The sequence below is a fragment of the Chironomus tepperi genome, unplaced genomic scaffold, assembly GCF_022539635.2.
Source record: "Chironomus tepperi strain 1889 unplaced genomic scaffold, CSIRO-AGI_Ctep_v1 contig_309, whole genome shotgun sequence".
NCBI lineage: Eukaryota > Metazoa > Arthropoda > Insecta > Diptera > Chironomidae > Chironomus > Chironomus tepperi.
In genome coordinates, this window is record NW_027226431.1 from 919,559 (window position 1) to 940,066 (window position 20,508).

The 20,508-nt window shown below is 32.4% G+C and overlaps 4 protein-coding genes across 7 annotated transcripts in view; 2 read left to right on the forward strand and 2 right to left on the reverse strand.

Moving 5' to 3' along the window:
• Nucleotides 1-26: 26 nt before the first annotated feature.
• LOC139092687 (uncharacterized protein DDB_G0284459-like) lies at nt 27-2,658 on the reverse strand. Its single transcript, XM_070643199.1, has 3 exons — nt 2,379-2,658; nt 637-1,684; nt 27-300 (listed from the first exon to the last, which is right to left on the reverse strand). Exons 1-3 carry the CDS (start codon nt 2,517-2,519, stop codon nt 278-280), a joined length of 1,212 nt encoding a protein of 403 aa, XP_070499300.1. The 5' UTR covers nt 2,520-2,658; the 3' UTR covers nt 27-277.
• A 66-nt stretch (nt 2,659-2,724) lies between these two features.
• On the forward strand, nt 2,725-4,831 carry Edc3 (Enhancer of mRNA-decapping protein 3). The gene is made up of 2 exons (XM_070643198.1): nt 2,725-3,210; nt 3,282-4,831. The coding sequence occupies exons 1-2, from the start codon at nt 3,147-3,149 to the stop codon at nt 4,703-4,705; spliced, it is 1,488 nt and encodes a 495-aa protein (XP_070499299.1). The 5' UTR covers nt 2,725-3,146; the 3' UTR covers nt 4,706-4,831.
• A 244-nt stretch (nt 4,832-5,075) lies between these two features.
• Nucleotides 5,076-7,252, reverse strand: row (relative of woc). The gene is made up of 2 exons (XM_070643092.1): nt 7,120-7,252; nt 5,076-7,002 (listed from the first exon to the last, which is right to left on the reverse strand). The coding sequence occupies exon 2, from the start codon at nt 6,999-7,001 to the stop codon at nt 5,286-5,288; it is 1,716 nt and encodes a 571-aa protein (XP_070499193.1). The 5' UTR covers nt 7,002; nt 7,120-7,252; the 3' UTR covers nt 5,076-5,285.
• Nucleotides 7,253-8,323: 1,071 nt separating this feature from the next.
• The window catches only part of LOC139092550 (myb-like protein AA), a 30,310-nt gene continuing 18,125 nt past the window's right edge, over nt 8,324-20,508 (forward strand). Inside the window, exons 1-3 of one of the 4 annotated variants that reach the window (XM_070642982.1) lie at nt 8,665-8,872; nt 9,722-9,790; nt 11,409-11,909. In XM_070642982.1, the coding sequence (XP_070499083.1) occupies nt 11,783-11,909 (127 nt within the window). In that variant the 5' untranslated portion in view covers nt 8,665-8,872; nt 9,722-9,790; nt 11,409-11,782. Of the gene's footprint in view, nt 8,546-8,664; nt 8,873-9,721; nt 9,791-11,408; nt 11,910-20,508 lie in introns of those variants that run through there. The other 3 variants (XM_070642981.1, XM_070642984.1, XM_070642983.1) reach the window with 3 other exon arrangements.

A 20,508-nucleotide genomic window follows, 5' to 3' on the forward strand; every position in this document is an offset into this window, starting at 1 on the left:
TCATTTATGTTACACATTAAAAGAAATAATTAATATCATTTACAGTCTAGATTGTTACAGATATTAGAATAATAATTTCTTCTGTACTTAATTAATTAAAAAAAATGTGAAATAATTAAAATTAGGTATAGGATAAATCATAATATTTAATTAAATGAAACTAGCGTCTTCAAAATATGTAAATTTCTGCTACTTAAAATGCACGAAATGATAAGAACTTTTGCTTGTGGTCATGTCCATAACTTGATAATTTCATTCAACAAATCTCAAAACTTGATTATGCATTTTTTTCATTGCTTTCTAAATAGACTTTATCAAAATTGGCTGTGACTAACAAGACCTGCTTGGTACCAGCATGCTGTTGATGCTAGCCCGACCGGCACTCTTTGAAATGTTTGCACCACGGCGACGAGATAGTAGTATACTAGGAACCAAGTGGCTACTTGGCAAATCCGGTTGTTTTCGCCAAGTTGCTACTATCTCAAAATGTGTGGCAACATTTCAAAGAGTGCCGATCGGGAAGCAGATCCTGTTAGTCACAAACCTTCCAAATTTAATCAATCAAAATTCAAATTTTTTCGTTAACATAATAAAATTTCGTTAATTAATAAATTCATTTCTTCGCCTTTGCCTTACCTTTAGGACCTTTTTGAGCATTTTTATGCTGCTTTCCGTCTTGCTTCTTCTTATTTACTTTCTGTTGATTCTTTGCAATTTTCATTTGAATCGCTTTCTTAATTTTCTTCAAACTTGCCTCTTTCTTCTGTTGATTCCGTTTTTCGACCATTTTTTTCGCAGCCTCTCGTAGCTTTCTCTTATTTTCAATAGGATTAATTGGTTTCTTTATGGTTCTCAAGTTTCGTGAGTTATCTCGTGGCTTCTCTTTAGTCTTTTTATTAATAGATTTAACTTGTTTGGGTAAATTCTTCGTCTTTTTTGGTTCCTCATTCTCCTTATCCCTCAATTTCTCTTTAAATTTATCCGAACTGACACTTGTTGATGCTTTCGGACTTGTTTTATCAATATTTGTTGTCGTTTTGCTACTCGTTGTAGGATGTGACGTCTTCTGTATATTATTATTTGGGGTATTTGTAATATGTCCATTAATGACAATCATTGGAGGTGATTTAGCTCGCGTCCTTTGAGACTTTTCACTGCTATTAATTGTCAAAACTGATCCACTTGATGAACTGGAAGGAGACGATTGATTTGTTTGAGTTTTATCAATATTATCAAGATTTTCTTCATCAGGATCAACAGGTTCTGTTTTAATTTGAATTGGTTGTACAAAAGGCCTTGATGGATGCACAAATTGATTGTCAGATGAATTTCCATTTACAGTTGTAGTTCCATTTTCACATCCATTAACAATCATTGTGGAAATTCCAGATACGGATGACGTCGTTGAATTACGACGAAAAGGTTCATTAGGAATTGACGTAATAGCTTGTTGCGGACGATAGCGATTTGATGTTCTTATAACATTATGAATTTGATGAATTTCAATTGAATTTTCTACTGGTTGATCGTCATCTTCTTTTAGTAAATTCATTCCATTCTCAATCATATATTGACGGATATAAAAGTCATTCTTTAGTGCCAATCGCTTGAAATTGTATGAAACATTAAGTTGTACAATGCAGAGATCACAAATTTGTTGAGGAAGATTTTCTTTAGGGCTGACCTGTTGAAATGAAATGAGTAATGCATTAAAAAAAGCAGCACAAAGCATATATAACGGAATGTAACTAAAATAGACACTATTGAGCAATATGAAAATGCCTCAGTAAGCATTTTTTTCTATAGAATTAATGGGAAATTCATTGAAAATGTAAATGATTTCTTGATGAATAAGAGCCAATTAAATTAAATGTCATAAAGGCAAACATCGATAGACATTGTAACATCCTTGAACGTATGAAAAAACTTAATACGACGGCAAAGAAAAGAAGAAAATCCATGAAAAATTTAATGCAGTAAATTACGTATTGGAAAATGAGTAATTGCGATGCAATTTCCATATAAGCGCAATATGCGACGTATTGACATTATGCAACATGTATCAAGCATTTTAAAAAGGACTTTTGTCCGTGACCTAATTTTTAAAAATAATATTTTTATGACCCACATAAAATTTACTTTTTCAATATTTATATCCATGGTACATTGTTGTTGTAGCTTTTCTTCCACTGTTATAGGTCAACAACATTAGTAAATGTGTAGTTTTAGAGAAAAAGCTATCGAGTGAGTCGAAAAAAATGGGGAAAAAGAAGAAAATTCTTTCACACAAGCATTATTTTTGCGCGCCTAAAAACATCCAGCGATGGAATTTTCCCGTTTTTCACGACATAATTATAGTTTTTCATTGAAAATTATACCTTTAGAAGCGTCACAAATCTCAATTTTTCAGCTATTCTGTTTAATTCGTCCCGAGATACAATATTTGTGAATCCACTATCAAAAATATCTCGAGTTCCTGGATTTAGGCATATTTTACACAATTTATGTATATCACGCATCGTATGAACAATAAAGTTAGTTGATATTCACTTAATTAAACTCAATAATTTAACAATTAATTAAAATTTTCTTTTTGGACCAAACAATTTTGCAAAAAAAAGTATTTAGCAGGCATTCAGCACATCCGCTGAATGTAAGCCGCGCGAAAATTACTGAATTAACTTCCAGGCTAAAGCACAATTTTTAACGAATTATCATCCAGAATCAAAGCGTTTTAAGGTTAACAATGGGTGAATGAACTGATAACTGCTCCAAAAACTAGAAGCAGAAGGACATAGAGACTATATCTGTTGCTTTTTCGTAATACTTATGAGACTTATCTTGTGCAAATAAGTAACGCGTGGAAGTTTGTGGTTAACGACGCAAAAGATATTTTTTGACCTGAAAATTTTGAAGAAGACTATTTTAAATTTGATTATTTTACGATTTTAAGCTATTTAAGGCTCAAATTAAGTATCAATAAAGATTGCAGTGTTAAATATAGACTATAAAAACATTAATTAATGTGAAAAAACATTTGGAAAAACTATAAACAACGATAAATTGTGCAAAAGTTTTATTTAAAAAAAAAGCATTTTTGAAATTTATATATTTTTTGTTAATAAACGTAAATTAAGGGAAGTGCTATGGCCAACTATGTTGGTAAAGACGTAAGCATTAAGCTTAAAAGAGATTTGGGTATATTTCAAGGTAAAAATTGTTGGTTGTATAAGATCCAGTAAAAGTTGATTGCTCATCATTTCTCTTTTTCATTAATAAAGGAAAGATTGTAAAACCGGAAGTTGATAGCATAACAATCAACAATGTATTTCACAATGGAGTAAAGTTGAAAAAGTTTGAAGCTCATGTAACGATTGCACGTGAAGAAATAGAGACTATAACGTTTATTCAAGTTGTAGATCCAGTAGAAGTAGCAAATAGGAGCATTAGAAACACTCCAGTTACTCAAAATACTTCGCCAAAAGAGTCTGAACCGCAAAAACCTACAAAATCTCCACCAAGCTTTACAAATAAGAAACCTAATCAGTATAATGATGGAAATAAACAGCAGCATAAAACCACAAGACCGATTCCAATAAGATCACGTAATACTCCAAATTATATTTCATCCTCAGCGCCACATTCAAAAGCTTTAGATATGCAACAAAATGGAAAACGCAACGGAAATAATGGCAATGGGAATGGAAATGGTAACGGAAACGGAAATAAGTATGATAAGAATAAGAGAAACAGGAATTTTGATTTGATGCAACCTGATGATTTTTCGGATCAAGGAGATTTTGACTTTGAGTCAAATAATGCAATGTTTGATAAGAAGACTGTATTTCAAGAAATTGAAGCTGAAATCAATCCTGATAAGCCTGATCTCGTTAAACAAATTGGAAAAACCGAGGAAAAATATCGACATGATGAAAATGTCTTGGATGCAATGTTTATGCAATTTAAAAATATTCAACTCGAATTTAAGCCAAAGCAAGAGTACACAACAGACGAACCTGGACTTTTAATTCCTTCCATCCCACAATCATTGCGAAATCGCATACAAAATTTAGCAGCTAGTCATGGATATAGTATGGAACGACAAATTGACTTTCTTGCACGCGGCGCTACTGAACTTGCCCTTCAATTACTTGGTGGATCCCGTCGATTTTCACCAAAAAACCTTCATCAATGGCCTCGAGTAACAATTATTTGTGATGAACCTTATAATTTTAGACAGTCTGAAATCGGACTCTGTACAGCACGACAATTAGCTTGTCATGGTGTTAATGTGATGGTATTTGTTAAAACAGCCACGACAAATCCAAAAGAGTCAAAGGAATTAGAATTGTATACAGCTACTGGCAATGATTTTACAGGAAATGTTAAGGACCTTACACCATGTGATCTTGTTATCTTGTCTGTTTCAAATATGAATTTAAACAGTCAAATTGTTCGATATATTCAACAAAATCGTGCAATGGTAATGGCTATCGATCCTCCAGTCATGGGAATAAATCCAGGAGAAATTAATATCAAAAATACAGTTATTCCGATACTTCCATTAGATGATATTCATACATCGTGCGGGAAATTACATCTTGTCAATTTAGGCATATCGAACAAGTTCTTTAAGGATTCAGGAATTAAATATTTTCCGATATTTGGAAGTCGCTCTCTAATTCCATTGCATTTGAAGGCATGATTTTAAAAAAAGTGAAAGGTTGAAGAAAGGTTTGTAAGTGAAAGCAGAAAAAACAACATCAAAAAAGAAAAAGAAAAAAAAATAAGAACTGACAAAAGTAAAGATTTAAATGCTTACAAACCGAAACTTTCTGGTTGTTCTTAATTTGTTGCATATTTCAGGACTTTTGGCTACATAACCATTTTGTGGTGAAAAAGGACCTGATGAGGTGAATATGAATGAAAGCGTAGCTTTGTGGTGATTAAGGTGAATTTTGTAATAAATTTTTAAATTTTTAAACAAATTTACCGTTTGTGGTGAGTAAGTAAATTGGTAATGTGGTGAGTTTTACGACTTTTGAGGTGAATTTGCATATTAAGAAAAAAATTAATTTTCTTTTGTCTTAAAATTTATTTCAGAATATTTCCTTAAAATTACATATATGTTATGTGATCTAAGCGACCATACCAGTAGTAATTTGAACCTCGATTAAGACTGAATCATAATTCTTAGAAAAATTATTAATCATCACTATTTTATCTTCATTTCCTATATATCTTTCCGTCGCTTAGATCATTAAATTAAAAGTTTATGGATGAATTTATTTTCTCTTGCCAGTTTTTGTTGTGACCCACATTTTGTACGGATTTGCAGATACTTTTGTCAATCGTGTGGTAAATGGTTCCTTTGATTCAACTTTCGTCTGTTCGGAGATATGGCTAACAATGTTGTCAAATGCTTGTCCAGGACTTGTACCGTACTGCTCTCTCCACACTAATTCATCCAAGAATTGCTGAATAATTTGACGACTCAAAAGTGAGAGGGTATTTTGGAACATTCGTGGTACAATTCGTCGCAAATAGTCCATAATTTGAGCATTACTGTTAGGTGCTCTAGCTTGATCTTGTGGTGAGACTTGAACGATATTTTTGAATCCCATTGAATGCAAAACATTCTTGTCGACAGTCAAATCTGTCAAAATTGTTGAATCCTTTTGTACCCAATCAGCTAGCGGTTCCAATATCTTTTGGAATCTCTTCTTGTGATTATTTTCTCCATCAGCAAGTGGCTCAACAGCACGCAATCTTACAATTTTTTGATCAGGATCGAAAATTCCGAGAACTTCAACTTTTACTTGACGTTGCTTTCCATCTTGAGTTGTTGTCCCGAGCGAAATGACGCCAATTTCAATCTTCTTGTTGTGTCCACCCATTTTACCCATGTGTGATTGCAATGCGATTGTACAAGCAGATCTCAACCAAGAGTAGAAATTCTTCAAGTACAAATTATCGACTTTAACCCATTGCACGACATTTGTGACGTTTGTTTGACAGACCCAATGATAAATCAATTTTAGTAAGACTGTCGGTGCATAAGGAGCAGCTTCGAAAATTGATCGATTGAACACAGAAACGAATCGAGTTGGACAACATTGAGAAATCCATACATAACCGCCACTATAAGGAAATTTGGCAGCATCACTGTACATTCCAAGTTTAAGATTTCTTCCAGAATGAACTTGACATTGTTGTTCTGACTTAATTAATCCGTTTTGAATAAGCCATTCAGTAAATTTGACAGCAGGATGCATAAGAACTCCTTTCACTTTATTATCCAATGCAGAACGATCATTCTTGAATGAATCTTTTACTTTCAATGATGGACGAGCAACGACAACCAAACTTGGGAAGGTCTTGCCATTGAGCTTATTAAATGCGACTTCAGTTGAATCTCCTGCATTATCTTCTTTTGTAAGATCAACAACTGCTGGTTTCTTCTTAGCTGCTTCCGTCCCAACAACCAAACCTCCAATTGCTGTTGATTCTGTTGGACGAACGTTACTGACACTTGTGATGCTTGGCGATTTTTCAACTTTTTCCTTTTTAACTTCTCTAACTTTTGTTTCTTTCTTAATCTTTGCTTTACGTCTTGATAATGGAATTGTATCCTCATCATCGTCATCGGAATCGACTGCTCTTGGCTCAGGTTCTCTCTTGCGTCCTCTTTCTTTCTTAGGTTCCTTCTTATTGAACGCAGAAATTGGTTTTGAGAAGCTTTCTAATTCTGGTGCAGGACCCAAAATCTCATAAGCTGAGAAAATTTCACCAGAATAAATGTTATGTGCATTTCCGATGATTTCCTTCAATCGATTCTTGACATCATTGTGTTCCTTTAATCCTTTTTCATAATATTCTTTCTGGATCTCAGATAATTCTTCCTCAAAGCAGTCTAACTGTAATGTTTGATTTGGATCGACTGGAGATGGTAAAACGATGACTGAATCATCATCAGTTTCCGTCTCAGTTGCTGTTACCATCCTAAAATAGAATTAAAGAATTTTTATAAAGAAATTTCTAGTGTTGACATTTGGAATTTATGAAAATTTAAAGGAAAATTGATGTTTTATGAAAGAAAATGAATGTTTTCTTACGCACCTGTTAGTTTTGCACTTGTTTCACAATATTTAGGTCCTTTTTGATCAGTATTTATGGTTTTTAAATGAAATTTTTGATTGTGTATTATGATCGGCGTTGTTTTTATGTATTCAGTGACTAAAATGAGAGAAAAAATTCACTGAACGCACCCGATTTTTTCAAAAACTTTTCAACAGTTACCTTGAAAACATTTGAGAGGTTTTGAGGTGAAGAATTGCAAATAATTGGTGAAACGTGACTGAATGCTTCATACAATGTGTGATAAGTATATGTTTTTCATTTTTAATGCGACAAAGATAAAAGTGTCACAGACATATTACTTTCAATTTTTATTGATTGCAACAAAAATAGACACAAATTCGTGATATAAATAATAAAAAGCACTTAAAGACATTATTGATTGAAAGGTTGAAATCATATAAATGTGATACACGAGAAAGAAGTCAAACCATTTTATGTCAGCTGATCAAGACATTATAATTGAATTTAATCAATAAAGTCCATTTATAGTAAATACGATCTAATAAGATTAGACAGATCGCACAAAAAGTTGTGGATTAACACGTTCCTATTTATTTATTTCTTGTAAAATTACATGACTTGTGGCTTAGAATAGACATGAGAATTTTGATCAGGCGGAATTTTGAGTGGGCGTCAAATCCCATTTTCGATTATAATACACACTAATGTGCATGATCACAATAGTATTTAAGATTTATCTGCTGTTTATTTGACAACAATTTGAAAGAATCATTTTGATGTCCATTAGACATTTCTAAAAATAAGCATCATATCATCATATGATGAAGAACAATTGAGTGTTTGTGGAGAAAAAACAGTCAACACATGATTTAATGATAATCAACTCGTTGTGCCCCATGCATTGTTTATGAATAACAAATACATACAATCTTGAGTGATAGCGATGTGTGTATGCATCACTCGCGCCCCTCTAGATCGTCCAAGTCGTCAACATGACGGCTGGTTACCATGCAACACTACCAAAATTATATTAAATTAACAAAAAATATTTTTATCGATTATTTCTTCCTTTCCTTCTTTTCACTTTACATTCGTCCACAGAGACAAGCAAAAGCACTCGCGTGTAGTTCGTCCATTATAGCGCGACTTAAGCTATGTTTGTGTAAAAAAAATATTTTATTTTTTTGTCGTAGCAAAATATCTTTCAGTCAGGTAATATGAATTAAAACGTCGAGTACGAGCGAGCAACGCGAACGAAAAAAAATTATTCGAGAATTGTGTGTGCATTGTGAAAATAAAAATAAAAAAAAATTCTAAGCAGTCAGTACACAAAAAAAAAATTATTAATATTAAACAGCTACATGGCATGAACTAGTCCGGGATATGAGAGAATAAAGTTAATCTCAGCGCAATATTATGCAATTAAAAATTGCACAGGATATAGGTTGGATGAATTTACGACTTTTTTAAGGATATAGCTTGTGGATTGTGATTAGTTTAATTATAGATTAATTAAATGCTAGCTATAAATTGATATTTTAATGATCAGATGTTTCAAAATAGTTGAATTAATAATACAATAGTCATAAATAATTCCAATCAAATGTCTATTGAAGTTTTGCAAAAAATAAGCAGCTAGCTTAGGAAAGTCCGCGATTTGATCAGTGAATAAATTGTCAATTTTTGCAAAATAGAAAAAAAGCTTGTGAGAAAAAATAAAACTACGTCGTTTATTGCGAAAATATAGCTACTTTGATCCTGCCTTTTATAGGTGCGTGCTCTAAACGAATTTAGTAGTTTTATCAATTTTGTTTCTATCATGCTAAACGTTGAGCTGCATGGATAGTCTATTGGAGTTGTTCGTAAATGATGTGCATTTGGGTATTTGTTTTTTGTGTCTATGGTTCCTGGAAGTTTGATATTCTAGAAAATTAATGGATGGACAAAAATAAGTTATAACTAGTTGATTGGCTAGTTAATGCCCAGTTGATGACTAATCCTAACTTATTTTTGTCCATTCGGAATTAATTTCCATTACATTGCAAACTGGAGCTTTATAAGACAAAATTCAGAAAACCTACCCAATGAGGGTCTGACTCTGGCGAATTGCATTTTTCGCCGTAAAAATGAATCGAAATCCGACTTCACGGTGCTGTCAGGACAACTTCTTGTCTTACCGTTAACACAGCGACTCAACGGTACCCTACCGAACAAGGTGTGCTATCTCCAATGAAGGAATCCCAATTCATCCCGACAGCACACATGTTGATTAAGGATGTCGCCGTATGAACGATAAAGTCGTTAAGTTGCCCTAACGACACCTGACGGCTGATTTTATGCCTTCGTCATTTTAACTGCAAAAAATGTGATTCGCCGTATAATTCTGCTCGGGACTTAGACCTTGGGGTCGTTCATTTATTACTTACTAATAAGATGTAAACGAGACTTAAACAATAGAACATTTAAAAAAAATAATTGTTGTTTTTTGATGATGTTCATTATTACAGCTTAATAATTGAACAGCCCCTTTGTCAAACGTCATTTATGAACAACCCCTACTTTCCAAAATGCAAAATTTAACAACTTCTTAATGAGAAATTTAACAGAAATTTTTTAATAGCTTAATGGCTATAAACATAGTTTGGGAAAAACAAATAAAATTCTTATTCAATTTATTAGTCATCCTCAAGCTGGTAGGCAAAGATATACAGATATTTTTTGGCACATTCTCCATGAAGCCATATAATTTGCCTACAAGATTTCCTACAACTTCTATTGATTACTTTAGTTTGTGAAATATCGAATATTTCTTTTATTATTTATTCTGTGTTCTCAATAAAAAAAAACCTTTATAGTCGAGAATCATCCATAGATGGTGGAATGGAATGGCTTTGTATGAGAAGAATTTAATGAAGTGCTTGATTTTGCTAGTTTGGGAATCGCATTAATCTTTGCTGATTTTTGAAAAGTAGTTTTTAAGATAAATATCATAGTTCACATTGCATTTGTTTATTTTTTTAAAAGTGTGAAAATAAAGCTTTAGAATTCAAGATCTATTGTTTTCTACATCCTTATTGACTTCAGGTTCTGTTCAAGACTAGTTTGATTAGAGTTTCACCTTTTAAAGTTCAAGAATTTGCATAAAAACAAGTGTTTTATCAAAAAATTTAAATTTTTCAAGGAAAATTCAAAGAATTGTATTTTAAAGTCAATCTGAACTATAAATCTATTCTTAGGTAAATAGAACAACCAATTCCCGACAGCCTGACTTTGTTTATTTGACAAATTACCTTTAACAATTCTTCCGACAACAAAAAATTTCAAAATCAAAGCAAACTTTTCTAAATTTTTCAACAAAATCTTAAATTCTATTTTTTTGGCAACAAACCTGTCATTTTAGACGACAAATCACTGTGAATTATATTTTGATCATCAAACATGACATCTGCTTCCTATGTGGTGTAGCAGGAAGAGGTCAACAGCACTTCAATATACAATTTTTATTTAAAAATAAATAAGTAAATCACTCAAGTACTTGTCAAAAATCAACAAACATAATAACTAGAGACATGTCAGGTAACCATCGAGATTTTTCAATAACTTCATAGGTTTTTGACCCGTGAATCTCATTTTATACACCCAAAAAAACATAATTTTAGAACTGACTATCAATATTGTCAGAAGGAGTGTCTTATTATCGGGGTTCGAATGAGAAAAGAAGAAGCCTAAATGTGATAGTATGATAGCCACCTGTTTTATTAGAATACAGAATAAACTGTCAATAATATTGATTTGATTCTCATGTGATTGATTCTTGTGAAAGGTACACATTGAAGTGTTGACATCACGGCGCCGAGATAGCAGCAATACAAAGCTGAATTTGGTTGATTTTGATTTGTCAGTTGACTCTAAGTGCACTGCCGTCTCGGTATCATGCTGACAGCATTCAATGAGTGTCGATTTAGTTGCGAATGGCACAGTGTATGTCCGTCGGTAGGGAAACCCAGCGTATCATGTTTAACGGAAGAGAAAAATCCGAAAAGCACACGGAAAAGTAAAGGCGGAAGATCCAGCAAGAAGAGATCCAGGTCTGGGTTAGTGTGGTTCTTCGTCTAAAATCCGGATTCTTCGCCTTTACTAAGCCATGTGCCTTCCGGAGAAGCTTCCTGATGAAGTAAAATATCAGAATTCCTGCATTGTGTCACTCGGTTCTCAAATCAAGTAAAGTTCTTCATGGATAATGTGCTAAAAATAGTCTAAATAATCCCCTTTGATTACGGTTCATTACTTATTCTCTTGCATTTCAGTTCCAGTCATTAAAAAAGGGAAAACTTTATATTCTACGAATAAAAAAATAACAAAAGTATAAAAAAAATATTGATAGATACATGCATTTATGAAATAGATAGGGAAGCATGCAGTGCCAACGGTGCTTTAATTTTATCGATTAAATAAAGTGTGAGATATGAGAAAATTGTGCAGTGTTTTCAAAAACATCAAGTCATGATTCCGCACATTTTGCAAGTGAATAAAATATAAAGCTTAAAGTTTATCATACATAAATAATTTAGATATCAATAAGTAATAAAAGTATATTGGAATCAAAAAAAAAAGTGCAGTGAACATAAATTGAAATAGCTTCGGGACGGAAAGTAGCATAGCAACACGAAACACACAAAAAATGAATATTGCAATGGATAATAATAATCAATGGAACCATGAGTCAAGTAATTTTGCAGCTATGGATAGCAATGATTATGAAAAGGCCTTTGAAAGCTACATAAGTGATGTCGATGACGAAGACGAAGGTAAGGTTAAACGACTTAAGTCTCAACAATTTCCTACTTTTTTTTCACTATTCATTAAGTACTGACTTTAAATGCGGCAATCAATGAATTGCTCTTGGGTGTCATGAGATCAATTATCCATTAGTAACGTATATGTATATGCTGTAAACATCATTGAATTAACTTAATTATAAATTTCCAAAAATGTAAAATTGTGAAGTAAATGCAGCAACAAGCGGCAACATTAGGCACACTGTGTGCCTTGTGTACCCGATAAAAAGAATATTGAATCTCTGATAAAATTCCTTTTATTTTTCCATTCATGTTAATGGAATTCATGCATCATTAACATATCTTGACTTTCGCTGCTGCCTCTAAAAAATGAAAGAATCAAAAGAAATATTTAAAAGAATTCCTTCAAGTCCAATGTTAAATAGGAGAAGAAGAAGAAGAATGACGTGAATTTAAAAGAAGACGCCAACCAGATTCTTTTTGGACATTTCTTTTTTAATTCATTATTTTAGACAGGGTTTAGTGACTTTCGAAGAGTTTTGTGTACGTGAGTTTTGGGTATGTTCTTAAATATTTGTGGATTGATATTGGGTTACATTAGAAAATCAATATCCTGAGCCACAGGGGTGTATTTTTCTAGTTCTAAGTTTGATTTGATTATGGTTATGAGATGCATACCCGAGAAGTACAAGTTAGTCGATGTGACACCGCTGTATCATAGCAATTACTTGCATAAGACTTCAAAGACATAAAAATTGTCCGAGCAAAGTGTCTTTTTAGAGTTATTAATGTCATGTCGTGAGCATACGTCCTTGTCATATCAATTACAATCTATTCAATGATTGAAAGGTGGGAATCGAACCCACATACTCATAAACGAGTGATACAGATATCCGGTCTGTTAATTAACCACTCGGCCATAGAGGCCTTACTCTTGCACTGACAGATTCGTCTTTATCAGTGGTAGTTAACCTGTACGCCGCTAAACATTTTGATTGTCCAAATTGCCATGAACCGTATGCATTATGCAGTTTTGATCGTAGCTTACCATCAAGCTCTAAGTATATTGCTTGATACCCCGAATTCCACTCTGCTCAGACACCACATCTAAGTCAGTTCATCTTCTAAATCTTAAATATGTTGTTCGGGTAACAATTATATTACCAAACTACTCCATACCTTAAACAGCCTTACATAACATTAGAAATTCTCCAAAATATTAAAGGTCTGTAAGTTAATCTCTCAAGTTTCTCCAAAGGAGCCATAAAATGCCTTCACGCTGATTGTAAGTGACTAAATCTCTTTTACACATTACATCACTACTAATAAGCCAGCAATAATGTAATGAGGACATAATTTTTAAGAGTTTATGTCAACGCAAATTTTAATTACACGTTTCTCTCGTCACGTAATTTATTCATAAATGGATAACATATAGTTAGTTCCAATTCGACAGCCCTGACTGAAATCATTTTATATTTTTTGAGGATTAAAGAACTGGAAAATCAAGAATCTCGTAAATATTCAGCATTAAACTGATAATATTTAAATGAGGCAGCTTTCTTTCGCATTTTTAAGCAGCAAAAATATGGAACCAAGTCAGAAATAAATTTGCTTAACAAAAAAAAAAAATCAAATAGGTTTTAACCTACATGATGAAAATATCCATAAATTCAAGAAGCGATAAAATTTCACTCGAGAAATCAATTGATGAATATCAAGAAGGCAATATTGATGTCTCTTCTTCTCCTTCATGCTCATTTATCGCAAAATTTAATATTTTTTTTTGTGTGGACATTGGCACCTATGTGTGATGGTTAAACAAAGTTGTGATATTCTGAGATGTGGGGACGTTCATAAATGATGTGTATCAATAAAGTAATAAGGTTGGTCCGTAATTGCAGGCCTGCAGACTTGGACGAACTATAAGATACAGTCCAGAATCCCAGTCTACGTATCTAATGTCATTCAACTCCAAACACTCGAATCCAATATTTGAGCATGACTTGTCAGATTATCGGTATACTTTGATGGTAAGCTATGACCCCCCATGACCAAAACCGAACATGGCATGCGATTCATGGCTACACAATAGTGTGGTGCGGAACATATTTTAGACAACATTAATCTTTACAGCCACAAAAGTAAGAATTCAGCTCTAGAATTCTCAAAACTGTAAAATATTTGACATAATAGATGAACAATCCCACCAGATTCTTGCCAGAATCCAAAACAAGTAATCAAAAACTGGTCTTGAGAACAAAGGGCATTGACGATCATTCCGGGTGTATAATCAAATCAGAAGCCTAAATTACGTATCTAAAGAAATTTTTTCGGTTCTTAATAACAATGATTAACCGTCAAGTCAGATGCTGTATCCAAAAATGTTAAATAATGTGCGAGAACAGAGATAATATTTCCATATTGTGAATCTACCGACTATCCAGCCAGTCAGAATACGATAATATAAATAGCTTCATGACATCACATTTATAAACACTTTGCCTGAAAACCAACACTCGACCAATCGCTCATAAAATTGTATTTAAAGCTCGCACTTTGTGATTCCGAAGTTTGTTAAAAAGAAACTTGAGATGAATTGATGCACGAATAATATTATCTCAGTGGATTTTTTTTGCTTATACATACATTTATATTGTTATTATTGACACAAAAGCATCGCTTTGTATCTATAGACACATGATGATGATATTTAATTTATATTTTTTCATCGACTCTTCTATTCCTCATTTTTTTATGTCTTCATAACGTCATATCGATAACATTAAACTTGTAAAAAATTGAAGTCTTGACATTGATGGTTAAGGCTATGAGTTGCTCTTGATATATTTCATAAATATCAGCTTATTATGATGCCGAAGAATTTTTATTGCGTATTTATAAATTTAACGGATTTTTGGGATTTGAATATTTTTGGGAATTTTATTGACTGGATGATGCGTGGGAAAATCACTTAATTTTGATGAAATTCATTGTTTTTTGTGGAAATTTGAGGCAAATCTGTGGCATTTGGTGATCAAGGTATCATTTTTATTGAAATGCCTTTGAGATTTACGCTAATCTTATTAAAAATGAATAAAATTTCTTCGGGTATCTTCATCATTGACATGAATTAAGCTAAGTAAACAAATAAAATTATCAAAATTTGAAGTTCAATCAAATATAAATCATATCTTAAAGCATAAACAACCTCAATAAACACGGAATCATCAAAAAATAACAAAATCCATTTACAACCTTTACAACAGTCTATTTCCTTATCAATTAATTAATTAAGGAATAGTAATAAATAGTACAATTACCTTACATGTACAAACACACAAGTGTAATTACCTCAAGGTAGGCTAATACATTATCTCTTATCAACAAAAAATATTCAGAGCAATTGAAGTTCCGCTTCAATCATGATATGATTGTATTAAAGGAGGAAGGAATGTTCATAATAGATTAATAAAATAATTTTCATGTGAGTCATTAAGGCATTTTCTTGTTCATTTCTTTTCAATTAAGTAAAGTAAGTTCTCAGATTGCATGCAATATACTTATGCTTTATATGTACCTACGGAACAAATTGGCACAATGGACTTTCAACAGCTTTTTAGTGATGCCAAGCCTTTGAAATTATAATAAAATAATAATGGAAATGCACAATAAGATCCATAGTGCACGCTACTTATATGCTTGTATGCTTTGCCATACATCATTTTGCATTCACAGAGATTTTAATAGATTTTTCATCCATAAGAGCACAGTCAAAATACGTATATGGAAGGTTGACTCGCTTGAAAATCAAGAAAAGTGATGGTGTTTTTGCATACAAATTAGGGAAGAGATGAATGAATATTTGAGAAGTGACCGCGAAACAAAAAAATACTTGAGTAAGAAATAATAATTTTTGATGTCTTCTTGACAAATAGAATAAATTAAATATCCGCATGAATATCTTTGTTCAGTGACGGAGTGAAGAATTTTGGTTGATTAAGCAATTTTGGTCAATTTGTTTCTTAGTATTTGGGTCGGTTGCTTAGCATATTTTAGAGTTTAGACCTTGACGTCGACTCTGATTCGCGAACAGTACAACGTGTTAACTAAGGGTTCTCTTCGTCCCTGTTTTAACGGCTAGACATGAAGTGGCCTTGACGACTCCGTGAAGACTGATTAAGACCCATTTTTACTTCGAAAAATGGGATTCGTCGTATTGTGCCACTCGGAATTTTGAATGGAAAAGCCGACTAAGTTCCAAAAGTAGTGCATATCATGCAATCAACCCCTAAGAGTCATTAATTTCAATAATATCTCTATTTGTTCAGATCATCGTACTGGATCTTATTTGCATCCAAGCTGTAAATGCATAAAGTCATTCCCTTGCTACTCCACTGTACCCATCCATGCATGTAAACAACAGAGACTGAATGAAGTTTTACTTTTGCGTCTTGACACCTCCACTAAATGGTTTTTTGATGATTGTATTGAGTATAAATTTTCATTTCGTTAATATAAACAAATGGATGGAAAATACATGAAGTTTTTTAGCTGTATTCTCTACATACTTACTCGTTCATATCACAAAGGCGTTGTGCAAATATTTACCTCGCAATATTTTTCAAGATAGAATTGCTTTTTTGTCGAATATGCGAACACTTGTATCGAAAATATTTTGTATGTAATGTCTGATAAACAGCATTTATGCCTAATATTTTGATGAGAATCAAATTAGGCAACTGATATTAATCACATACGTGAATCATTCATAGTTTTCTATAGAAAAATACAATTTACTGGAACAACCTGTGTGATATTTCCATATACAAAAGGCCAACATCTTCTCATCATTTTTTTGCAATAACGACTGCAAGCTTAGCTTATGAGATGCTTATTAATGTTTGATTTTAAGTCGAGTAAATGTAATATTGTTTGATATTTTATGGCTTATCTAAATTGAAATGGACATTTGTAGTTTTTTAATGAAATATTTAAGTTTGAATCATTAAAATGTTATATAAAGAAGAGCTGATTGGTTGTTTAGGTCCAGGAACAATGAGGGTTTGGTATAAGAATGGGAAGAGTAGGGTTGGGTGCCTTAGGACAGCTCAAAACAAAAGATTCGTCAATTTTAAATGAATCTAACTAATTATTGCACTAAGGCTGCTTTAATCCTATATTTTGAAGTATGTCCAGCAACTAATTATAGAATTGGATTTAAATCAGCACTTTTGAGTCAGAAATGTCTAGAAACCTGAAAAATTTAATAATTTTTTGACTTAACCTCACAATATTTAGTTGTAAAAGTCATAGTTCAATGACCAAAACATAAAGTAACCATACCTCGTATACGAGGCTCGTTCCATACCAAATCAATCTCCTCACTCCACCAACTGAGAAATGACATTTCATCTCATTTATTACATTGAAACTTAAATGTCTGCTAAGCAGTCATAATTATTCAATTATCGATAAATCAAAAAACAATTTAAAGACTTTCTAACAAGATTTCAAGGATGTTCATCATGTTATTGTATCTAGTTTATAGATAATCATCACTTTCAAGTCGTTTCACAATAAACATTCCTTAATTAATATTGATATTTATCGCACTTGTTGGATATTTTTGTTTACTTATCAGTTCCATTGATTTGTGTATATATGCAACTTAGTGCTATTTAAAGTGCTCTCGTGGAAAATCGCATAATTTTCACGTTCATATTAAATAAATATTATGAAGTGGAACAAAATCAAGTGATAATTAAGTATCCATAGTAAATTTTAAAATGTTCCGTGCCTGAGTGCACAGATTGAATATAAAGATAGTTTAATTGAGGGCACTATGCGATGGTCTTACGTGGAAATGAAAGAGTAAGAAAATTGTCACCAATAATAACAATCAATTAGGTATGACTTGGCCTTAATGGAGGGCAGTTCTTAAGTGATGTCCAGCATTTGTCAGGCAAACTATGCCTTACGGCTTTAATAATTATAAGATGTTTATTGTTTTAAGTAATAAAGCAGACTAAATATTTATATGAAGGGGATTAACAACTATAAAAGGGGAAAAACAACTAATTGTAGTTTCATACAGTTTGAATATAAAATAACCGTTGGTATATTCTCAACAGCCATCGATGAATCTAAAATACTCTTTTTAAAGGTCCAAGTCTAAAATCTTCATTTCCAAGTCCATAAACATCACTTCCAAACGACCCCTAATTCAATATTATTATTATGGCCTAAAGCTGTAGACTAATATGGACGAAAAACTAGTTGTAACAGACTTTATGGTAATGAGGAAAGCGAGCTTCAACGTAGATTAAAATTATTAACATTCGAATGAGCAGCACAAGAGTGTCCAGTCGATGATTTCAATTAATTTTTTATCCAATTAAGCAATCACTATTTGCCACGACTTTTCCGGATCTCGTGTTTCAATGTAAACAAAATTTTGTGTATCACTTTCCATCCATTTAATAAAATTCAATACCTTAACCGAAAAAAGGCAATGTAAACAGCATAAAAATGTCAATTTATCAATTTATCACTATTCATTACATGCTGAACATATGAAATGACCTTGAAAGATATACCACAAAGAGAGAAAAAAGAGTAAAACCTGCTTTAATTCACACTTCTACTCTCGTGTGGGCTTCTCGCATATGATATTGCATGAATGTGATCTATCATTTATGGAATGAAAATAATAATGTCAGTAATCTGGCAACCCATGTAGTAAATTCCAATGAAAATTCATTAAATATTTGCCTATTGATGTCGCCTATAGCCTGCAATACCTCCTGTACTTCTATTTTTATATCAACTTACTCGTGACTTACTCTATAAATATGTTGCTTTTTGCAAATGCAAAGTCAACTGGATTAACTAAGTTGTAGCTTTTAAAGTGATTACACATCCATGACTTTAATAGTATGATGCATGCATGCACATGATGTTATTATTGTTATTATTGGAGATGATTAAGTTTCAATAGACATCAATTGATGCCGACCCTAAGTTGCTAGCGATCATGTCATTATATCAATAAAAAGTAGTAGAAAATGGCTTTGCAATTTGATTTTAAAGACGCATAATGAATCATGCATGGAAATTAAATATTCATCAAGTTCTTGAACATTTTAAAAGGAATTTCATGCATTGAATTAAAATAAAATATTTAAATTGCTGTAAAGTAGCAATTAAATTTGATTTGCGTCATTTCAATTGATGACTGATTGAGTTTGTGGGAAATTTTATGAAACAATAGTTTAAGAGATCCAGGACAGAATAACCAATAGTAGTCAAGTTTGATAGGTTCAGTCGCGTAAATGAGGATGATCTTGGGGCCTAAACTCTGACTCGGTACTAGAGTAATCCTTGTTGAAGTTAAAGATCCAGTTTTTGTCATTTCAACCCGAAAAATTGTTTAATTCAACAATCTATCATTCCATCTAACTCCAAAACATCAATATCCCCAACCCTAATCACCGTCGTGTCTACCAAATCCAGTTAATTCAATTAAGGAACCAATCTCCGATCTCAAACCTTCAATTTTGTTTGTTTACAAAACGCAAAAATTAGCAAATATTTTGATGTTTCAAGATCTTTTAATAGCACATCCAATTAACAGATTTCTGCAAAGAATCAACCAACTTCTATGCTTTTATCTTATTAACATCTGACGTAACTACATCTAAGCACCGATGAAGAATTTCCATGAAATTACTCACCAAACCAATTTAATTAGTTAAGACTAATTAAGTCAGTCGAAGCAAGGTGAATGTAGCATGACACTCACTTCGCAAAAAAAGTGCTTAGTCAAAAAGGCTGAGTCAGTCGAATAATAAAATTAAATTGATAGTTTAACACTATCGTATTACAATTAACATTCAATTTGATTGAAGTATTCTTCTTTATTTTAATTAAAGTACATGAAATGTATCGGAACTAACTGGAACGATGACACTTTTGTTGTACTCACGCGATAAATAAGAATTTAATAGATCAAGGTCAATTTAATTGCCCGCCAAATAAAGTTCTTCCGATTTTGAATAAACAAATAGATCCAGTTGCGTCGTTTAATAAGATTATCGTAGCTTAAACAGGCATTAACAAAGAATCATACACGAGCAAATAAATTTCATGAGATTATCGTGATTTTTAGTGGGCACGAACATTCAAACACTTCTAAGACACCACCCACACAGTCAGAATGGAAGGTGATTTCTTCTTGAAAATATTTGTCAAGTGCCAATTAAATATTTGAACGGAAGACAATTATTCGAGATGATTCAAAAAGATATGAACTAAGTTTCGACTTAAACATTATTCATTTTGTCATTAACTAATTTGAAAATGTTGAGTAATATACGCATTAATAAATTAACAGATATAAAAAGCTGTGACATTTCGATTTCATTATATAGTCATTCATAAAAGGTTTGAGTAGTTGTGGGGTAATTTGCAGAATTTACGGTTGATATTATAGGATGAAGGGGAATTTGGGAGATAGGGTTGAAAAGGAAGGAACTAAGGAACGAACTCCTTTTCTAATCTGCGTTCCTCTTTCATTATCGAACGTCTAGCTAATGCAGTCCTTGGT